Source organism: Choloepus didactylus, chromosome 2 (assembly GCF_015220235.1).
Source record: "Choloepus didactylus isolate mChoDid1 chromosome 2, mChoDid1.pri, whole genome shotgun sequence".
Classification (NCBI taxonomy): Eukaryota; Metazoa; Chordata; class Mammalia; order Pilosa; family Megalonychidae; genus Choloepus; species Choloepus didactylus.
This window is the reverse complement of record NC_051308.1, coordinates 21,506,251-21,525,255: the sequence shown is the minus strand read 5'-3', so window position 1 is coordinate 21,525,255 and position 19,005 is coordinate 21,506,251. Positions and strand designations below refer to the sequence as shown.

General features: G+C 37.6%; 1 protein-coding gene across 7 annotated transcripts in view; it reads right to left on the bottom strand.

The window, feature by feature from the left end:
• The window catches only part of MTR (5-methyltetrahydrofolate-homocysteine methyltransferase), a 145,255-nt gene that overhangs the window by 87,225 nt on the left and 39,025 nt on the right, over nt 1–19,005 (bottom strand). For 6 of the 7 annotated variants that reach the window (XR_005214586.1, XM_037821795.1, XM_037821818.1 and 3 more), the window contains 7 exons: nt 18,418–18,518; nt 17,220–17,281; nt 14,747–14,814; nt 13,091–13,170; nt 10,258–10,370; nt 5,905–6,045; nt 2,578–2,763 (listed from right to left, as the gene is read on the bottom strand). Coding sequence is in view for 6 of the 7 variants with exons in the window: in XM_037821795.1 (XP_037677723.1) it covers nt 2,578–2,763; nt 5,905–6,045; nt 10,258–10,370; nt 13,091–13,170; nt 14,747–14,814; nt 17,220–17,281; nt 18,418–18,518 (751 nt within the window). In the remaining variant the exon portion in view is untranslated. The remainder of the gene's footprint in view (nt 1–2,577; nt 2,764–5,904; nt 6,046–10,257; nt 10,371–13,090; nt 13,171–14,746; nt 14,815–17,219; nt 17,282–18,417; nt 18,519–19,005) is intronic. The other variant, XM_037821824.1, reaches the window with a different exon arrangement.

Sequence of the window (19,005 nt, the reverse complement as noted above, 5' to 3'; positions counted from 1 at the left end):
CTCTAGATTGTAAGCTCTTACAGCAGTCACATCTATTCCTGAATTGTAATGGCTATTTCTAAACTCTGAGATGCTGATCCCTTTGTGTATAACCTGATTGGTCTCTGGAACATTGGGTATCTGTGTGACACCTGAAACTCAGAACTAAAGCCAGGCAGATATGAATATCAGTATTAACGCATACAGCAACTGTTAAAAAAAAAAAAAAAAACAAAACTGAAAAAGAGCCCAGACTTCAATTAGAGATATGAATGAAGCAGATCTGGTTAAGACTAGGACAAATCAGGCCAAAGGGTAAAGATTGAAATTGACTGTATGTTAAAACGTCAACTTCCATTTGAGACCAAGGAAAGAAATGTTTATTTGGTGTAGGATCTATATTTTCTAAACAACATAACTTCTACAGTCAGTTTGTTCAAACACCACAGTTACATGGAACTTTGAAGAGGAAATGAGATATGGTAGGTCTGTATAGGTTAGAATGAAAAAGTAACACATCCCAAAGTAATTTGGGCGGAGAATAAAAATATATATTCGGGGCCCCCCTAAGGAGTTGGAGGAGGATGAGGAGGTGTTGGACTTCCTCACCTGGATTGTTGCTGATGTTCTCACAAACATTGGGGACTGACGGCTTGACATGCTAAGCCCTCTGTCTTGGAGCTTGCCCCTATGAAGCTTGTTACTGTAAAGGAGAGGCTAAACCTGCTTATAATTGTGCCTAAAGGTCCCCCGCTGAGTGCCTCTTTGTTGCTCAGATGTGGCCCTCTCTCTCTAACTAAGCCACCTTGGCGGGTGATCTCACTGCTCTCCCCTCTATGTGGGACCTGACTCCCAGGGGTGCAAATCTCCCTGGCAACACAGGATATGACTCCCAGGGATGAATCTGGACCCAGCATCGTGGGATTGAGAACATCTTCCTGACCAAAAGGGGTTGCGAAATGAAATGAAACAAAGCTTTAGTGGCTGGGAGATTTCAAACGGAGTCAAGAGCTCACTCTGGTGGACATTCTTACACACTATATAAATAACACTTTTTAGGTTTTAATGTATTAGAACAGCTAGAAGTAAATACCTGAAACTACCAAACTCCAACCCAGTAGCCTTGACTCTTGAAGACAATTGTACAGCAATGTAAATTACAAGGGGTGACAGTGTGATTGTGAAAACCTTGTGGATCACACTCCCTTTTTCCAGGGTATGGATAGATGAGTAGAAAAATGGGGACAAAAACTAAATGAAAAATAGGGTGGGATGGGAGGGATGATTTGGGTGTTCTTTTTTATTTTTATTTTTTATTCTTATTCTGATTCTTTCTGGTGTAAAGAAAACGTTCAAAAATAGACTGGGGTGATGAATGCACAACTATATGATGGTACTGTGAACAGTTGATTGTACACCATGGATGACTGTATGGTATGTGAATATATCTCAACAAAACTGAATTTAAAAAAAAAAAGGTCCCACCATACCAAATAAGTAGTGGAAGTATGGCTAGATATAACCTTTCAGAAGGACAATTTAACAATGTGTATCAAAATTTTAAATGTATACACATTTTGATTAGCAATTCCACTTCTAGGAATTGAATCTAAGAAAGTCAATCTACATGAATTAGGATATTCACTGGCCATTGTTTATGCCACTAAAAATTAGTAACAAATAAATAATAGAATAGCAGACACAATCTCATTCATACAAAATTTCCAATTTGTTGAAGCCTTTTAAGCTCTTACCCTAGATGGCTACATACCTCTTTCCCATATTTCATTTATCAGATCTTGAATGTTTCCTCTTCAGAGAGACCTTACAGGATCACCTTTTCTAAAATAGCCAACTCTTTCCTGACCCCTGATGAAACCAGACTTCTAAGCCTTGAACAAGACCTCAAGATTGTCCGAAGCTGTTTGACAAGACCAAGTGATGTAACTTCTTTGTGCTTTAGTTTCCTCACATGAAATAACAAAATAATAAGAATATTTATATGTTGGGAGGAAAAACTGCTTTAGCATACATCTGTGCCTGTTTGGTATTAGGTAAGGTTCAGCATGTATTGATGATCAAAATTATTTCTCTTTTGCACTATTTTGGATTATTTGAATTTTTCTCACAACGAAAATGTATCTTTTCAACAAAAACAATAAAGCATTTATTAAAAACAATTTTGTTTCTAAAATATAAAAAAAAGAGGAAAGAAAGTACACATAATCCCAGTACTTCTCAATTATATAAATAAATCAGTATCTCCCCATGTTAGATCATGCAACCTGTAATCTCCAATTAACAACTACCAATTTTTTCTTTGCTTTGATAGACATATATAAATATCCATATAGTTTTTTATTAAATAAAATTGGGATGTCACTTTCATTATAACTCTATGTTCTGCAAAATGGATAGACAATTGTCCCAATAACACCTACTGAATAACTCAATCTTTTTTCATTGAAGTAAAGACTTTATTATATATCAATTTTTCATATATATGGATGTTTCTGGACTCTGTTCTCTTCCACAGTGTCTAGCCTGTGCTCAACAATAAAGCCAGGTAAAAACAAAATAATACATAAAATCACTCACCTGGCCTTCTTCATCAAAAGCCATCACCACCACAGCAGCTCCAAATTTCTTAATCTTTCCGGCCTTTTCCAAGAAGTCATCTTCTCCCTCCTTGAGGCTAATACTATTGACAATGCACTTCCCTTGGCAGCACTTTAACCCAGCTTCAATCACAGCAAAATTGGAAGAGTCAATGCACAAGGGCACCTGAGGTTAGAAGGGAAGGAAAATCATTCAAAGGCCACAAGTCACTGCAAATTCCCTTCTAAGGGCACCGAAATATATCCTCTTTCTTCTTTAGGAAAACAATAAACTAATAATAGTAGCATGGCAGAGACAGGATTTTAATACATTCATTCTTAAAGTTAAAAAATAAGCAGGAGCCCAAAATATCTGGAGTGATTTCAGTCTTACAAGAGTTCCCATGCATGGGCTAGAAATTTATAATTCAAAGATCAGAGCTATATATCAGAATGGAATCAATAAGGACTGTTCAATAGCTGCAGTATTAGTTTACCTTTTACAAGCACCAAATCCCCAAGGCAAACACCTTATATAGGATTCAGACATCCTTGACTGGACTCTGTGATTGATGTTTAGCCTCATGCCCTTAGGGAACAACCCTCTAGCCAAGTTATTCAAATTTAATCTTCTCTTTAGAAAACCAAGTTATTGGCTGAAAAAAAAAATGTGAGTTTTAACACTGGAAAGGAAAAGTAAATGTAATATGTAACAAATAGCTATAACTAAAATAAAGGACAAAATTGAAGTTGTGCAGATGAGAATAGGTTCCTTCCATTCATACCTGTTTTCCAGGAACGGTGAAAGCAAAGGCTTAAAGGAAGGATTACATTGTGTAGAGAAATGCAATGGGGCAGCCAATCTAGGCCCTATTATTTAAGTCATGCAATAAATAATTAAGTGCCTATCATGAGCTTATAAAATTAAAGAAATAAACAAGTGATGACATTGTAAATGTCAATTGTAATGCTAGAGCACAACAGAGGCATCCATGGCCATGAAAACATGTCCCTGGGCCATGAAAACGTGTCACTACTCAGAATCCACCAATCCACTAAGAAAGTCAGGAGAGAGGAAAGGGAACATGCAGGGATAGCTTCCCAGGCCAGGAGGCATGTCAACTGCAAACTGAAGAACAAGCAGTCAACTCTTCCGTGAGCTTCCCAAATCTTAGGCATTCAGTCATACTTCCAAAGGAAAGCAAAGCAAAGAACATGGAAACTATTAGTTTTGCTTCTCCTTATCATGCTAGCAATGAGAGGTTAGCTCGGAAAAGGGTCAAATGCAATGACAACACTGGATCAGTGTTTTAAAGAGCTTGCTGACAGTTTGATACCCCAACTCTACTGGTGCTGATCACATGTTTTTATGTTCTACCCCACATGGTCAAAACTGGGCCTCTATGTTGCTCAGATGTGGCCCTCTTTCTCTAACTAAGCCACCTTGGCAGGTGATCTCACTGCCCTCCCCACTACGTGGGACCTGACTCCCAGGGGTGTAAATCTCCCTGGCAATGCAGGATATGACTCCCGGGGATGAATCTGGACCTGGCATCATGGGACTGAGAACATCTAGACCAAAAGGAGGATGTAAAATGAAACGAAATAAAGCTTCAGTGGCTGGGAGATTTCAAATGGAGTCGAGAGGTCACTCTGGTGGACATTTGTACGCACTACACAGATAACACTTTTTAGTTTTTAATGTATTTGAATAGCCAGAAGTAAATACCTGAAACTACCAAACTCCAACCCAGTAGCCTTGACTCTTGAAGACAATTGTACAGCAATGCAGATTACAAGGGGTGACAGTGTGATTGTGAAAACCTTGTGGATCGCACTCCTTTTATCCAGTGTATGGACGGATGAGCAGAAAAATGGGGACAAAAACTAAATGAAAAATATGGGGGATGGGAGGGAGTGGTTTGGGTGTTCTCTTCTATTTTTATTGTTTATTCTTATTCTGATTCTTTCTGGTGTAAAGAAAATGTTCAAAAATAGACTGGGGTGATGAATGCAGAACTATATGATGGTACTGTGAACAGTTGATTGTACACCATGGATGATTGTAGGATATGTGAATATATCTCAATAAAACTGAATTTTTTTAAAAAAAGGCAGCTTTAAAAAAAAAAAAAACTGGGCCTCTAATAAATTTTGATAGTAGGTCAAAACCAGGAAGAATAACAAAGAAATATGTATTTTAACAAGTTACATGGGGTCCTTTGCAGTTAAGAGGGCACTTTCAAATACAAGCACTCATTCAGATCTACAACTCATGAATCAGGCAAGTTAGGTATGATTATTTCCATTTTAGAGACGGAAACTGAGGGTCAACAGTTAATTGACTTGCTGGGGACTATAACACAAGTTTTCTGAGTCCCGGCCCAGCCCTCTTCCCATTATTGCTGCTGAAACAAACAACTGGCTCCACCTCTGATTCTGACATTACGTGGCTTCTCTGCACCTTACTTTCTCACTGGAAGAGGAGCAATGAGGTTTCTTTTAGTCAAGTGCTTTAAGATACAAAGGATGGAGTAATGTAATTCAGTGCTTATCACAAGACTATCAAGCATTTGCTTAAGTCTAATAAAAAACTGACAAGCATACCTGAAGAACGCAACTAGGAAATCCCTTTAAAATACAAAAAACCTAAAAAATCACTTCTTATCACAAATTTAATAGCAGAGAAATGAGGCGAGATTTTTAACATTTTTAGAACCCGTCTAAAAATTTAAAAAGGATTAACACAAAAATTAACTTTCATCTTTTAAAGAACAAATGTATAAGTTGATATAATAAAATACCTTGATTTAATCTTGTTTTACATTTTTGTCTTAACCTTTTTTTTAAATTCATTTTTACTGAGATATATTCACATACCATGCAGTCATACAAAGCGTACATTCAATTGTTCTTTTGTCTTAATCTTACATGCCTAAAAAGGTCTCTTCTTCCTGCAGTAACAAACTGTATCATAAGGGATGAAACCAATGATTTAGTAGGAAAAGGTAAGTATATCCTTCAGAAATGTGAAAAGTGGGATCTTAAGTCTGCCTAGTCACAAGGGGAAGCCCAATCAATTCTTGTGAATCAATCACAGAAGCCTTGGAAACAGCCAGCTGAAATCACAACCCTCTCTGAAGTCTGGATTATATAGAAAAGGCTCCCATTAATCAAGAAAGCTGATAATCAGAAACCACTGAGCTCTCAATTCAGGAAAACAAAACACCAGTTTACAAACTGACAGATCAATGGGACAACTGGCAACTTTAAATGAGTGACAGAGTAAGACATGTAAATTTCCTTGTAAATATAAACTTTGTACAACCTTGGCAATGTCAGGCTCAGAAGCAATGAAGTTGCAAAATCTGGTCATTGCACTTGAGCCATCTAGCATGCCATCATCCATGTTGATATCCAGCACTTGGGCACCCATTTCCACCTGGACTTTGGCAATACTCAGTGCTTCCTGAGGGAGGAATGAAAGAAGCAGCAGCATTAGGATGGTGTGACTCAAGATAACCTGCTATCCCCAGCAGTCCTTTCAAATTATACTAGACTAATTAAAAGAGAAAAACTACCATTTGTATTTTAAACCCATGAGGAATGTCTAAAGAATCACTCATTCATATTTAAAAAAAATTAGTAACTTCAGCATCACTTGTTCAATTTTTTTAAAATAAAAAATCTGCATTTTATAATCTTTGGTTCTTCCTTTACACTTCAGTCATTTTGGTTCTTCCCTTACTCTTCAGCTGTTACATGTAGATTAACAAGTCCTGCTCCTTTTTCCCATGGAGAACCCTTGAATTTATAACTTTCCTATCTCCACTGCCTTCACTCTCTGCCCTGATCCTGCATACCCCATACCTGAAATACTACAATAAACTCCTAGCCAAGCTTCCTGATACGGGGACTTCTCTCTTCCCATCAATCACCACAGATCAGCGTTTCTTAAACATTTCTTCCATTGCATCATTTCACTACTCAGAATCCACTAAGGCTTATAAAGAACCTAAACTCCTCAGCGTGGCATCCGAGGGCCTCTGTGGCCTGACCCTACCTTCTTATCCAACTGTACTTCCCAATCATCCTGCACTGGCCCTTTCCACTGGGCCAGGCCTGCTTCCTGATGACTTCTGTAACATCTCTTTGCCCATCTCCACCTCTGTTCCATGAATCATGTCATTGCCTGTGTCTGGGATACCTTCCCCTTCCCTTTTACATTAAGCCCCAGCTTAAGTCCCACCTCCTCCAAGAAAGATCCCTAGAGAAATCATCCAAAACTCATGTAACTCTTCAGTGTTTGCAAAACATGCAAAGCATCCATCATGGACTATTAATACGAATGACATGAAAAAAATTTTAATTAAATAAAGTTCAACAGGTTTTTATACTGGAAGGCTTTTCAAATTTTAAAACATGTTATTATATACTGTAATCCTCCAAGAACAGGATATGACATGCAGCAATTCCCACATATGACCATTTACAAAATATCTTGTAGGATCAGCATTCCATAGAACACATTTGGGAAACACTGCCCATTCCACAATCATCTGCCACCTCTGAACTTCTAAAGCAAATGTAATCATTATCACATGGCTTATTACATGAACATTTCTTCATGATTTTATTAGTATTAGTTTACTCTTCCAAATAGATTTAAAATCTATTTAATCTGCAAGTTTAAAATGGTCTTATGTATCTTTCACTCTTCTTTGAACAGTGCTGGGCACAATATACATGTTCAATAAACTTTTTAAGGTCTTTGTTGTACACTTACTTCATAGTGTTAATGAAATTAAGTACAGATAAAATCAACCATAGATGCTGACGGTGCCGTGATTTTTCCTTAGCCTGAGAAAACCAAATAGAAATGTATGACTGTCATTGTCATAGGATATGCATGAGAGACCTTTTGGCCTATGTCACAAGGAAACACCACTTGTGGTGACCCAGAGTTATGCAGAGAAAAAGGATCATGAATAAATTCAGTAAATCAAAAAAATTTTCCCAATGTCAGCAATGTGGCTGTGCCAGTTTGAGTGTATTGTGTCCCCCAAATGCCATTATCTTTGTAGTCTTGTGTGGGGCAGAAGTTTCGGTGTTGGTTAGATTTGCTTGGAGTGTGCCCCACCCAGCTGTGGGAGATAATTTTGATGAGATGTTCCCATGGAGGCGTGGCCCTACCCATTCGGGGTGGGCCTTTATCGGTGGAGCTATATAAATGAGCTGACTCAAAGAGGAAAGAGAGTGCAGCTGGGAGTGATGTTTTGAAGAGGACCAAGCTTGCTAGAGAGGAACATCCTGGGAGAAAGCCGTTTTGAGGCCGGAGCTTTGGAGCAGACGCCAGCTGCCTTCCTAGCTAGCAGAGGTTTTCCGGACGCCATTGGCCATCCTCCGTGAAGGTACCTGATTGCTGAGGTGTTACCTTGGACGCTTTGTGGCCTTAAGACTGTAACTGTGTAGTGAAATAAACCCCCGTTTTATAAAAGCCTATCCATCTCTGATGTTTTGCATTCTGCAGCATTAGCAAACTAGGACAGTGGCTTATATCAAAAAGGATAAAAGGAAGTATAAGTCACAATTCCTGTTCTTGATGGGCTTATATCTAGTTGCAGGATTTAACACAGGTATATAAAAAGCTACCAGCACTGCCATACAACCTGTGCATCAAATGCCAAATGATTACATAAACATCAAGGAAAAGGAAAGGTCTCTGTGGACTGAAATGGAAAAACCTAAATGAGAGGGAGAGGTTGGAGTCTTCAGCCAGCCCCTGGGGACGGACTGGAAGAAGCAGAGAGGAGAGAGAATAAAAACATGATTACACAAGCAGTCAAAAGACCTGGAAAATGGAGATGCCCATACCTGACCTATCTATTTCATAAAAGTCACAAAGTAACAGCACTACAAGGAAACTTGGAGACCCAACCTTCTCATTCAGGCTCAGAGAGACGAAGTGAATCATTTAAAGATATACAAGTTTTACAAAAAGGCAGGACTAGAACATATTTCATATCAGTATTCTTTCCATTATACTACAGAGCCTTGAGGGATCATTAAGTCATGGAAAACTAGAATCAAATGAGGAGTCACTCCGATCTATCACCATCCTGCTTCTACTGCCTCCTCCTACTATTTCCACTAGACAGAGAAGCAGAGTGGTTAAGAGCATGAGTTTGTTATACTTAGGTTCTTCCACTTACTTGCAGTGAAATAGTAGGTAAGTTAGCCTGCCCAAGCTTTCATTTCTACATCTGTAAGATGGAGCTAAGAACAGTACCTACCTCATGGGTCTGTGACTATTCAATGGGTAATGATGGAAAGCACTTAACACAGCGCCTGGCATGTAATATGACACCAACAAATGATAGATATTATTATTCCTACCTGTTTGCGTCTGCCTAAAATGCCCTCTGCTCCCAGTGTCAAATCCACTGAATCTTAGAGCTGTCAAATAGACCACAGAATGGTCATAAGAATCAAAACATAAATAAAAAACTGCAAATTTAATTACACTATATAACTAGGAAGGGTCACTGGTATTTCAGAAGAGGGCAAACATGAACAAAGGCATGGAGGCAAATGCAAGCCTACTGAATTGTTCAGAAAGCAGATCAGGATGGGAAGGCAGCTTGGTGCCTAAACGGAGAGGACTGAATGATGGGTAAGGAGTTTGGACTTCATCTTATATGCGAAAAAAAGCCACCCTGTGAAAGCTTCTGACTGGGGGAGTACCATGAAGGAAGTATAGGGTGGCACTGACCAGGAGCAGGAATGAAGGAGAACTGGACAGGAATCTACAAACCCAATACAGGCCTGAGGTAAGCAGGCCCTATTTATGTGTCAGCAGAGGCACTGAGAAGGAAGACGCATCTGAGAGATAGCATGGAGTAATAATTAACAGGTACATAAGGATGACAAATGGGTCCTTTCCTTGAAATTAAAATAACGTCTGCTTTGACCCTGGTATCTGGAAGACCTATTTCCTAAAGACTGCAAAGCTTTAAAAGGAGAGAAGTTTGATAGTATCACAAATCATCATTAAAGCCCAGACAAAATTCCTCCATTGTTAACTTCATATTGGCATAAGAAAAAGAAAACCTAACAGACGTTTAGGATAGGCCCCATTTGGATTAAATTTTGCTTATTCACCCAGTAACTAAGCCTAAAAACACTATGGCTAAAACTAACACAAAACTTTCAAAAGCGAGGGCCTATTTCTTCATTTTTTTGTTTGCTTATTTTAGTCTACAACTAACAAAATAATGTCATCATCAGTCACTGTTTGATGCAGTGATGAGGAACTGAATAGAAATTTTCTTGGCTTTCCTTTTTCCTGGAAGAATTTGTGAAAAACCAAAATGAGGTTGTTCTCAAATTTTAAAACTTATTTCACAATTGATAGAAATAGTTAAAACCTGGATTCTCCCCATCTCATCCCACTTCATGCTCCGAACATAGTACTTTTTGATAAATACTGACAGTAGCAGCTTTTGATTTTTTGAAGCATCATCCTCCTACCAGCCCGCCTTGCTGTGAACATACTTCACTGTTCTTACACTTCCCAGCAACTCTGCATAACACTGTCAAAGGCAGGGTTGTTTCATTTACATGCTGTCTAGCCAAAAAACACGGCAGATGCCTCAGGGTAGGGTCTTATTAAGATGCTTACTTCATAGTTGCCTGCCATGATGAGTTTAGCAAACTTCCTTGATCCTGCAACGTTACAGCGCTCTCCGATGTTAACGAAGTTGGTGTATGGTCCAATCCTGAAGGGTTCTAAACCTTAAAAGGAGAAGCATTTTGAAAAATTTCTGAAACTGCATACGGATGAAATGAGACAGACAGAAAACAAATGTTCTCATGAAAAAGAAATGAAGTTACTGTGTCACAGCTCATCTGACTAGATAAGAAATCTAATGTAGAAACACACCTTCTTCCCTAATGACATTCAAACACAGTAAAGGCTATTTGTTGCAGCTACATTTACAACCAGAACTCTCAAAAGAAGAAATATTTCAGAGTTTTATCTTGCAAATGTCTTCAAAGTGTTGAATCATACCACCTCTGAGATACAAGGAAAAATTATATCCCTTATTAAACAAAGAGTCTGGGGCAAAAGCCACAAGTTAGTATCAAAACACGATTGCTCCACAGCTCTCTCCTCAGACATTAGCCTGAAACCAAATGGAGCAAGCTTCCTTAATCTTTCAAAAAGTGTGTTTAGAACTTTATCTCGTCTTTTTGACTGAAGGGCAAGAAGCCATAATCAGCTGGACATGTGTGCAAGGGGTCACAAGGAAAGACCTAGGTTGAGATTTAGGAGACACAAGTTACTGTGACAGTTCTGCCACTAATGAACCAACTTTAGGTAAGTCACTTAAGGCTTTTGTACCTGTTTCCTTTTTTGCCACAGGGTAATCACATCTGCCCTGTCACAGGCCAATTTAGAAGTAATTATCAGATAATAGATATGGACACATTATACTGAGGTAAAAACACACTATATCACTATAGAAAAGGTTGTGAACTGTTTTTGTTCTACTCATTATATTTAAAGTATTAAGAAAGGCAGTCTTGTTGAATGGTTACAGTCAAGCTCTGGAGACTGCCTTGGGCTCAAATCCTTGCCTGGCTATCACCTTTGTAAACAACCTGGGGCAAGTTCCTTGGCCTGAGCTTATAAAATAGAGAGAGTAAACATATCTATCTCGTGACGTTATTGTAAAAATGAAATTAGATAAAACTGATAAAAAACTAAATAAGTACCAGCAATCATAGCTGTTATTATTGTTGCTAATAAATGAAGATGGCTTTTGAATTCTATGCCAAAGCAATAGCTACAGAAGAAACAGATATGAGGGAGAGAAAAACAATTAATTTAAGATGGGTAATTATAAAACTATTCCAGGTCATTTGTTCAATGACTGCAGTTTTGGCTAACGATTTCCCTCTCCATTGGTAAGGATCTTCATGACCTACAATTCCATACTATTCTCAGGGTATCCCTGGATCCTTAGTCAGGTTCTGCAGGAAAGGTAGTAGGACTGCCAACATTTAAATGAGAAAGAGTTCCCAGGTGATCTCCCTAAAAACATTTCACACAAGGTACTTTCTATCTATTATGAATGTGAAATATCTGATACAAAACCCACATTTCTCTCAAGTTTGCAATTTATAAAAGAACAATTTAAAAGAGCATTTCTGATGTCATCCTTTTAAAATCTGATTGCAGGTGATTTTTAAACCAATTAGAAATATCTCATAAAATTCAAATTGGAGTAAAAGGATCCTTTCATTCTTACATATAAACACCAAAAAATTTCACATCTAAATGTTTCTCTTCTTGTTTCAATTTTGGAAAACACTGAACGTTTTCATTTGTTAGACCTTGGATGAAGTCAACGTATAGCTTTAAACTTCAGGGATAAAATAAACTTTCCTGCCACATCTCTAACAAAGGCCACACTTTTGGTGGGGAAGGGGATGTTAATCATAAATCATAAATCCTGCTTCCCGTAATCTCATCCTCTGCCTCCTGGAGTATAAAAAGAAGAAAAGGCTAGTCTGAAGAGAAGTTTTCTAACCCAACTTTACACTCACTCATTGGAATTAATTCTATGCAGTATGTTCTGAGTGTTTCCTATTACTTGTATTTTATTCTACTTTTCTTAGAATAACTTAAGAAACAAAAATTATTTCAATTTAGAAAGATGTTAAATTTTTAAGTTACACAATTCCCATATGAGTTACTTGCAGATTCTCTAAGAATCTGTTTATACATTTTTTTCTTACAAATACCAACTAAATACTTCAGTAAAGTACTGAGGCAAAAATATAAAATTTACACAGTTATTTTTCTAACAGTTGATATAATGGACTATTTTACTAATACTGTTCCTTGTTTGATCATCTAAACTCAGGTTTAAAAAGGGTAGCTGCCTACCTCACAGGATTGTTGAGAACCAAACAGAATAATAAATATCACAACTCTTTGGTATTTAACTCCGAACATATGATAATGATAAATGTAAAATCATAGCAATATTTTGGGAGTAAACAAAATTTTCTAGGAAGAGACTGCTGCCTTAACAAAACAATGGGTCTCAGCAGATTGGAATTCTCAATAACCAGCAACAAATCTATTAAGAATTATTAGGGTGTGGCCAAGGGTATGCTTTCAAAGCAGTGTGCAAGAGAGACAAGACTAGGTGAGGTCTACTTCTAACAAAGGATGCTACCTGGTCAAATCACCTGCATAGGTTCTTTCACAATTATGCTGAAGTAAATGTCTTCCCACCACCTACTCCTCACCCCACCCTCCCCCTAGAAAAACAAAGGGTTCTTCACTAGAATTCCTTTAGGTGGCAAGAAAAATATGTATTCTCCTTTGACCTAATAAACAAGTTGCTTGTCACAATCATCACTACCACCTAGAATAAACATATTACATACATTCTACAAATGGTTTCTGACATCATAAAAACCATGTCTTTATGACTTACCAGACAGTAACATATGCCCTTCAAAAACAGTATCAGGTGGAACTCTAGGCTTACAATTTTTCACAGCTTTAGCAATTTCCCTGAACGGAAACAGAAAACACTATATCCAATAACTCATAATAAAACAAATTTAATTAAACTAATTTCAAGCTATACAATTAAATTTATTTAACATAATTATACACTAATTATATACCTATTTCCAAATGTGCAGCAACAATTAGGCCTTTTAGTTTTCTCAGTAACGTAGAAAATTAATCTATAAACTTTAACTTTTATATCACTACAAGTCTGCTGTGAACTGTACCCATTTCTGTGCTCAGGGATATAAACCTAGAGACATGTGATGCTTTGTGCAAATGCAAACCTCAAATTCCCATCCTCTTTTCCCAAACCCACAGATGTCCTTCACACTGTCAAATCTACTCATGAAATATGTACTTCCTTCTTAATCAATAGTTTATTTAAAAAAAAGGGGGGGGGGGCTTCAGCTTTCAGAAGGAGTGAATAGGAGAGCTGGTGCTAGCAATAGAGGGAATTAAGTCTTGAGGGTCTGTATTTTTCCAAACATAGCATGTAAATGGTAGGGAGGGCACACAGTAACAAAGCACTAAAGTTCCAAAATAATTATTTCTAAAATTTGCTTTTGTTTTAGTCACTAATGTCTTCCTTAACCTCATCAACTTTGATGAATCATGCCTTTGAGAAACCAGAAAAATTCTGGCTACTCCACTAAATTTAATAGGACCAGTAAGAATTCCTCACTCTACTGACCCCACAAACTAGTATGCATTTGTCAAAGTAAAAACAGCAAATATATATGTAATATGTATAAACAGTATTTTTAAAGCAACTGCTCTTTTTAAAAAGATAACCTTAAAAAAAAAAAAAGGAAAGACAGCCCATGATCCAAAGATAAGCTATATTTAACTACTGATAGCTTTCAAATATTTTTAAATGATGTTTAAAAATTGTATTTATTAAGAGGAACCAAAAAAGCATTAAAATATTATGTAATTCAGTATTGTAAACATATTATAGCATGAAAACAGACTCAGAATAGTGAAACAGCTCAAAATTTGGCCATCAATCACTCCAGGAAAAAAAAAGTTCTAAAATATCTTCTAGTACACTGAATTCCAGTCATCCTGTAGGGCATAAAACTAAAAGGAATTAAACACATGTTAAACATGCTCTTGTTTCATACTTCCTTCCTTCATATACTCACTCAAAAATGTTTATTAAGCAATGACTTTGAGCTGAGCAAGGTGAAGACACTTCTCTTGACCTCAAAACACCTGTAGTATTATTGTCTTTTCCTCCCATGAGAGAATACATGGAAGCACGTATATACCCACAAAAAATATGAACATTCTCTCTTTGAGAATTCAAATATAATTCAGATATTTAAGAGTAAAATTCAAGGATTTGCTTTAAAATATCCCAGGGAGAAAAAAAGTTGGGGAGGGAAGGGGGATAGACAAAATAAGAATGGCAAAATGATGACGATTATGGAAACTCCGTAACAGGCACCTGGGAGTTTGTTTTATTATTATTACACTTTTATCTTTGGAATTTTTCATTTAAAATATTAACTGTTTTTTTAACTATTAATTAAGTAACTATTGGTTAAAATATCTCACAGGTGATTTTTACCTGATATGATCTGGCGTTGTACCACAGCATCCACCAACTATATTGACAAAGCCATCCATAGCAAATTCCTGTATTTAGAAAAAGAAAAAGTTTCAAAGAGTTCATCTGAATTCTAAACTCACCACTACCAATTCAGCAGAAAGGAGATCCACATTTCCTAAATAACTAGGCTGACATTAAGAAGAGAGCTACTCTCAGCCAGCTCTGCTAACAGACACACTACCTTCCCCGCTGTGTGGGACACTGACTCCCAGAGGTGTAAATCACCCTGACACGTGCGATGCAACTCCTGGGGATGGTCTGGACCCTGCATTGAGACCGGGATTGAGAATGCCTTCCTGACCGAAAGGGGAAAACGAAGCAAAATTTCAGTGGCTGGGAGACTTTGGGTGGAATTGAGAGGTCGTTTTGGAGGTTATTCTTAAGCATTATTTAGATATTCCTTTTTAGTTTCTAGTGTGTTAGAACAGCTAGAAGGAAATACCTGAATCTGTTGAACTGTAATCCAGTAGACGATTCTTAATGATGATTGTGTAAGTATACAGCTTTTGTCATGTGACTGTGTGGTTGTGAAAACCGTGTGACTGACACTCCCTTTATCCAGTGGATGCGCAGATGAGTAATAAAATAAAGACAAAAAAATATATAAATAATAGAAGGGAATAAGGGGTATGGGATGTTTTGGGTGTTCTTTTTTATTTTTTTCTTTATTTTGGAGTATGAAAATGTTCTAAAATTGATTGTAGCGATGAATGCACAACTGTATAATGATACTGTGAGTCACTGATTGTATACTTTGGATGGATTAAATGGTGTGTGAATGTGTCTCAATAAAATTGCATTTAAAAAAAAAGAAAAGAGCTAAACATACTTAAGTCTGGATATAATGCTTTCATATGCTTCAGATCTAAGGTTAAAAGCAGAGAACACTTCAGATCCTATGTAATTCTTTGCATTACTCAAAATGCACTGAAAGATTTATTTGTCTAACTGATCATATTAAAGATTTTACCCGTGTGCTGAGCTGAATATATGTAATCAGGGTAATGTGTTTCCAAATAATGAATATCAGTTTTTAAATTTAAATTAAAATTTTAAAATATTAAAAACTCAGTTCCTCAGCCACACTCGTCAGTGTGTACATGTGGTAGTGACTACCATACTGAACAGTGCAGGTCTAGATTCAACCATAGGTTGGTAAATGAAGGACAAGATAACTGAGAGAGGAAATCAAAGAACTAAGAAGTCAGGGTAAAGATCATCGACATGAGATACTGAAATTATAAGAATTAAGTCACAAATAATTTAGGAGAGAGTGTCAGTGAGCCAGGAGTGAAAACTCAAAGACTGAGGAAAAGAAACCCAAGGGTTAGTAGATGAGTACAATAAGGAGGGGTAATAGGTAGTGTAGTCTAATGACCAAGGATTCAAAGATGGGGAGGTCTATGTGAGAAACAGAGAAGGGTAGGGGTGACAGTAAAGACCAAGGAGGACACCTACCACATCTCCAGTGGTTCGGGGGTAGGGGGGATGGCAGGGGAAAGCCAGCACTTGGAAAGCTGCAGAGTAAGCAATGTCTCAGTGGAGAGTCAAGTTTGTTAATTTGGGTTGTGTTTGAATATATTGTGTCCCCCAAACGCCATTATCTTTGATGAAATCTTGTGGGGCAGACATTTTAGTGCTGATTAGATTGGAATTCTTTGAGTGTTTCCATGGAGATGTGCCCCACCCAAGTGTAGGTGATAACTCTGATGAGATATTTCCATGGAGGCATGGCCCCACCCATTCAGGGTGGGCCTTAATCAGTGGAGCCACATAAATCAGCTGACAAACAGAAGGAACGCAGTGCAGCTGTGAGTGACAATTCTAAAGAGGAGCTACAGCCAAGAGGGACACTTTGAAGAAAGAACAGGAGCTGCAGACAAGAGACAGTTTGAAGATGGCCGTTGAAAGTAGACACTTGCTTTGGAGAAGCTAAGAAAGGACAAATACCCCAAGAGCAACTAAGAGTGACATTTTTTGAGAAACTGCAGCCAGAGAGGAACATCCAGGGAGAAAGCCATTTTGAAACCAGAACTTCGGAGCAGATGCCAGCCATGTGCCTTCCCAGCTAACAGAGGTTTTCTGGACACCATTGGCCATCCTCCAGTGAAGGTACCCAATTGCTGATGTGTCACCTTGGACACTTTATGGCCTTAAGACTGTAGCTGTGTAACCAAATAAACCCCCTTTTATAAAAGCCAATCCATCTCTGGTGCTTTGCATTCCGGCAGTATTGGCAAACTAGAACAGGCTGGCATTGGGAATTTTCTAACAGCCACCAGTACCATTCAAGGATAAGGATGCTGACAGCTAGCTCCTCTCCCTGACATTTATATACATTGGGATTTCCTTGGGAAAAAAATTCTGCTTCCAAATCTAAAATTCCCTATCTCCTTCTCTTAAGAACCCAAGTGAAAAAAGGACTCCTGACCTTTAGGTGCATGGCCATCACATGAGGAGTTTCATCATAGCCACCAAAGGTATTGGGAAGACCTAAGAAAGAATTATTTCAACCATCATTAGAAATTACTGTAACAAACAGACATCACATTTTTAAAGCTTTGGGTTAAAAAGTTAGAAAAACTTTATCTATAATTAAATAGTGATTTCTTGCAAAACTAAGTAATAATTCTTAACATTTACACACAGATGCCATACCAAAACAAAACAAAACAAAACAAATCCCACAAAAGAAAATAAACATTCACACATTTCTTTTCCATTTGAAAGAAAAGAGTCCCTGCTATATGGAAGAAAATACCTCCATCTCCAGCCTCTTCCCAGAAAGGAAATTCTTTCTTGTTACACAGCTGCCTGGCAGGGGGAGCAGGCTGGGAGTAAATTATCACCAATACTTTGAAATAATGAGCACATGCTATGCTAATAAGGACAAAACAAAATACAACCAGTCTATTTTCAAATAAATGTTCCCAAGTAAGACTTTAGCATTTAACTGTCCAATTTCTGATTTTGTTTACTATCCTTTTTCAGTTACCTTACTCCTAGTGGGAAATAAAATTTACTGTACTGTAAAAAGCATATATGTGGAGAAAGAAAAGTGGGAAATGATTTTCAGCCTTAAGTAGCTAAGCAGTGCTCAAAAACTTTAATCAGAAATCTGATTAACCCGGAATGGACTACCAATATTTTTTGGATGGTTTGAGAACTGTCTACAAATATCTCAGGAATTTTGACATACAGTAAACTAGAAGTTCTAACTTTTAAAAAGGAAAAAAAGGAACAATACGAAGGATTTTTCTTCTGCTCTTCTGCTAATGCAGTGGAAAAGAGGTGAGGGCTCCCTCTCTTCTTTGTGCCCATCTCTTTGGCCACATCCACATGACAAGCATTGCCACCAATGGCAAGGCTCTGGTCATTATAGGACTGGGCTTCATTCTCTGAAGCCATGTCCAATTCTGAAGCTTTCAAAATAAGCCAAACTGCTTCTTCAATCTAGAGGGAAATACTGGTCTATACCCAAATACACCCTTCATCTAGAAAATTCCTATTGAATGTCAACTATGTGCCGATACCTGCCAAACAAACTTTTAATCAAGATCTGTTACCATATCTACTCCTTGTCTTGTCTATTTGTGTTCTCCACATGTGACCACCTCTGAAACACATACCTGCATTGGGATAGCAGAGGATATAGGCTGTTGTACATTTTCCAATAGTTTCAATAAAAGGTCTCATTTCAGCTGCGCCCAGTGCACAGTTTAATCCAATGCTGGAAAAACAAAAAGATAATTAGATCATCTTCCATTCAAAACATTTACCTATATAAAAAGTTACAATAAAGAAAGGAATATATCTAAAACCAAGACATTTATTCTTGATCTACTTCAAAGCACGCTTATTCAGCTACAGTCAAAGCCAACTCACTGAAGTCCCCTGCAGCATTGAATATTTTTGCCCGCCTCCAACTTCCAATGACCTGATATCTAAAGGACCCTGCCTGTGGATGTGATTCTTTAAATATATTCAGTTTAGCTAATGGTATATTGTGGGACAGAACTGCCAGCAAACTACCACTGCTAATAATAAATATCTGACCTGAAAGCAATCCTCAAGGGAAGGGAAAAGGAAAACCGTAGAGGTAGAAGGAGCATAAAATGGTAGAAAGAAGTTACCTTAGGAATCCATAAGTTCAGGGTTCAAATCTGTTCTCCACTCATTGCCTAGGTAACCGTGGACAAAGAACTTGTCCTCTTAAA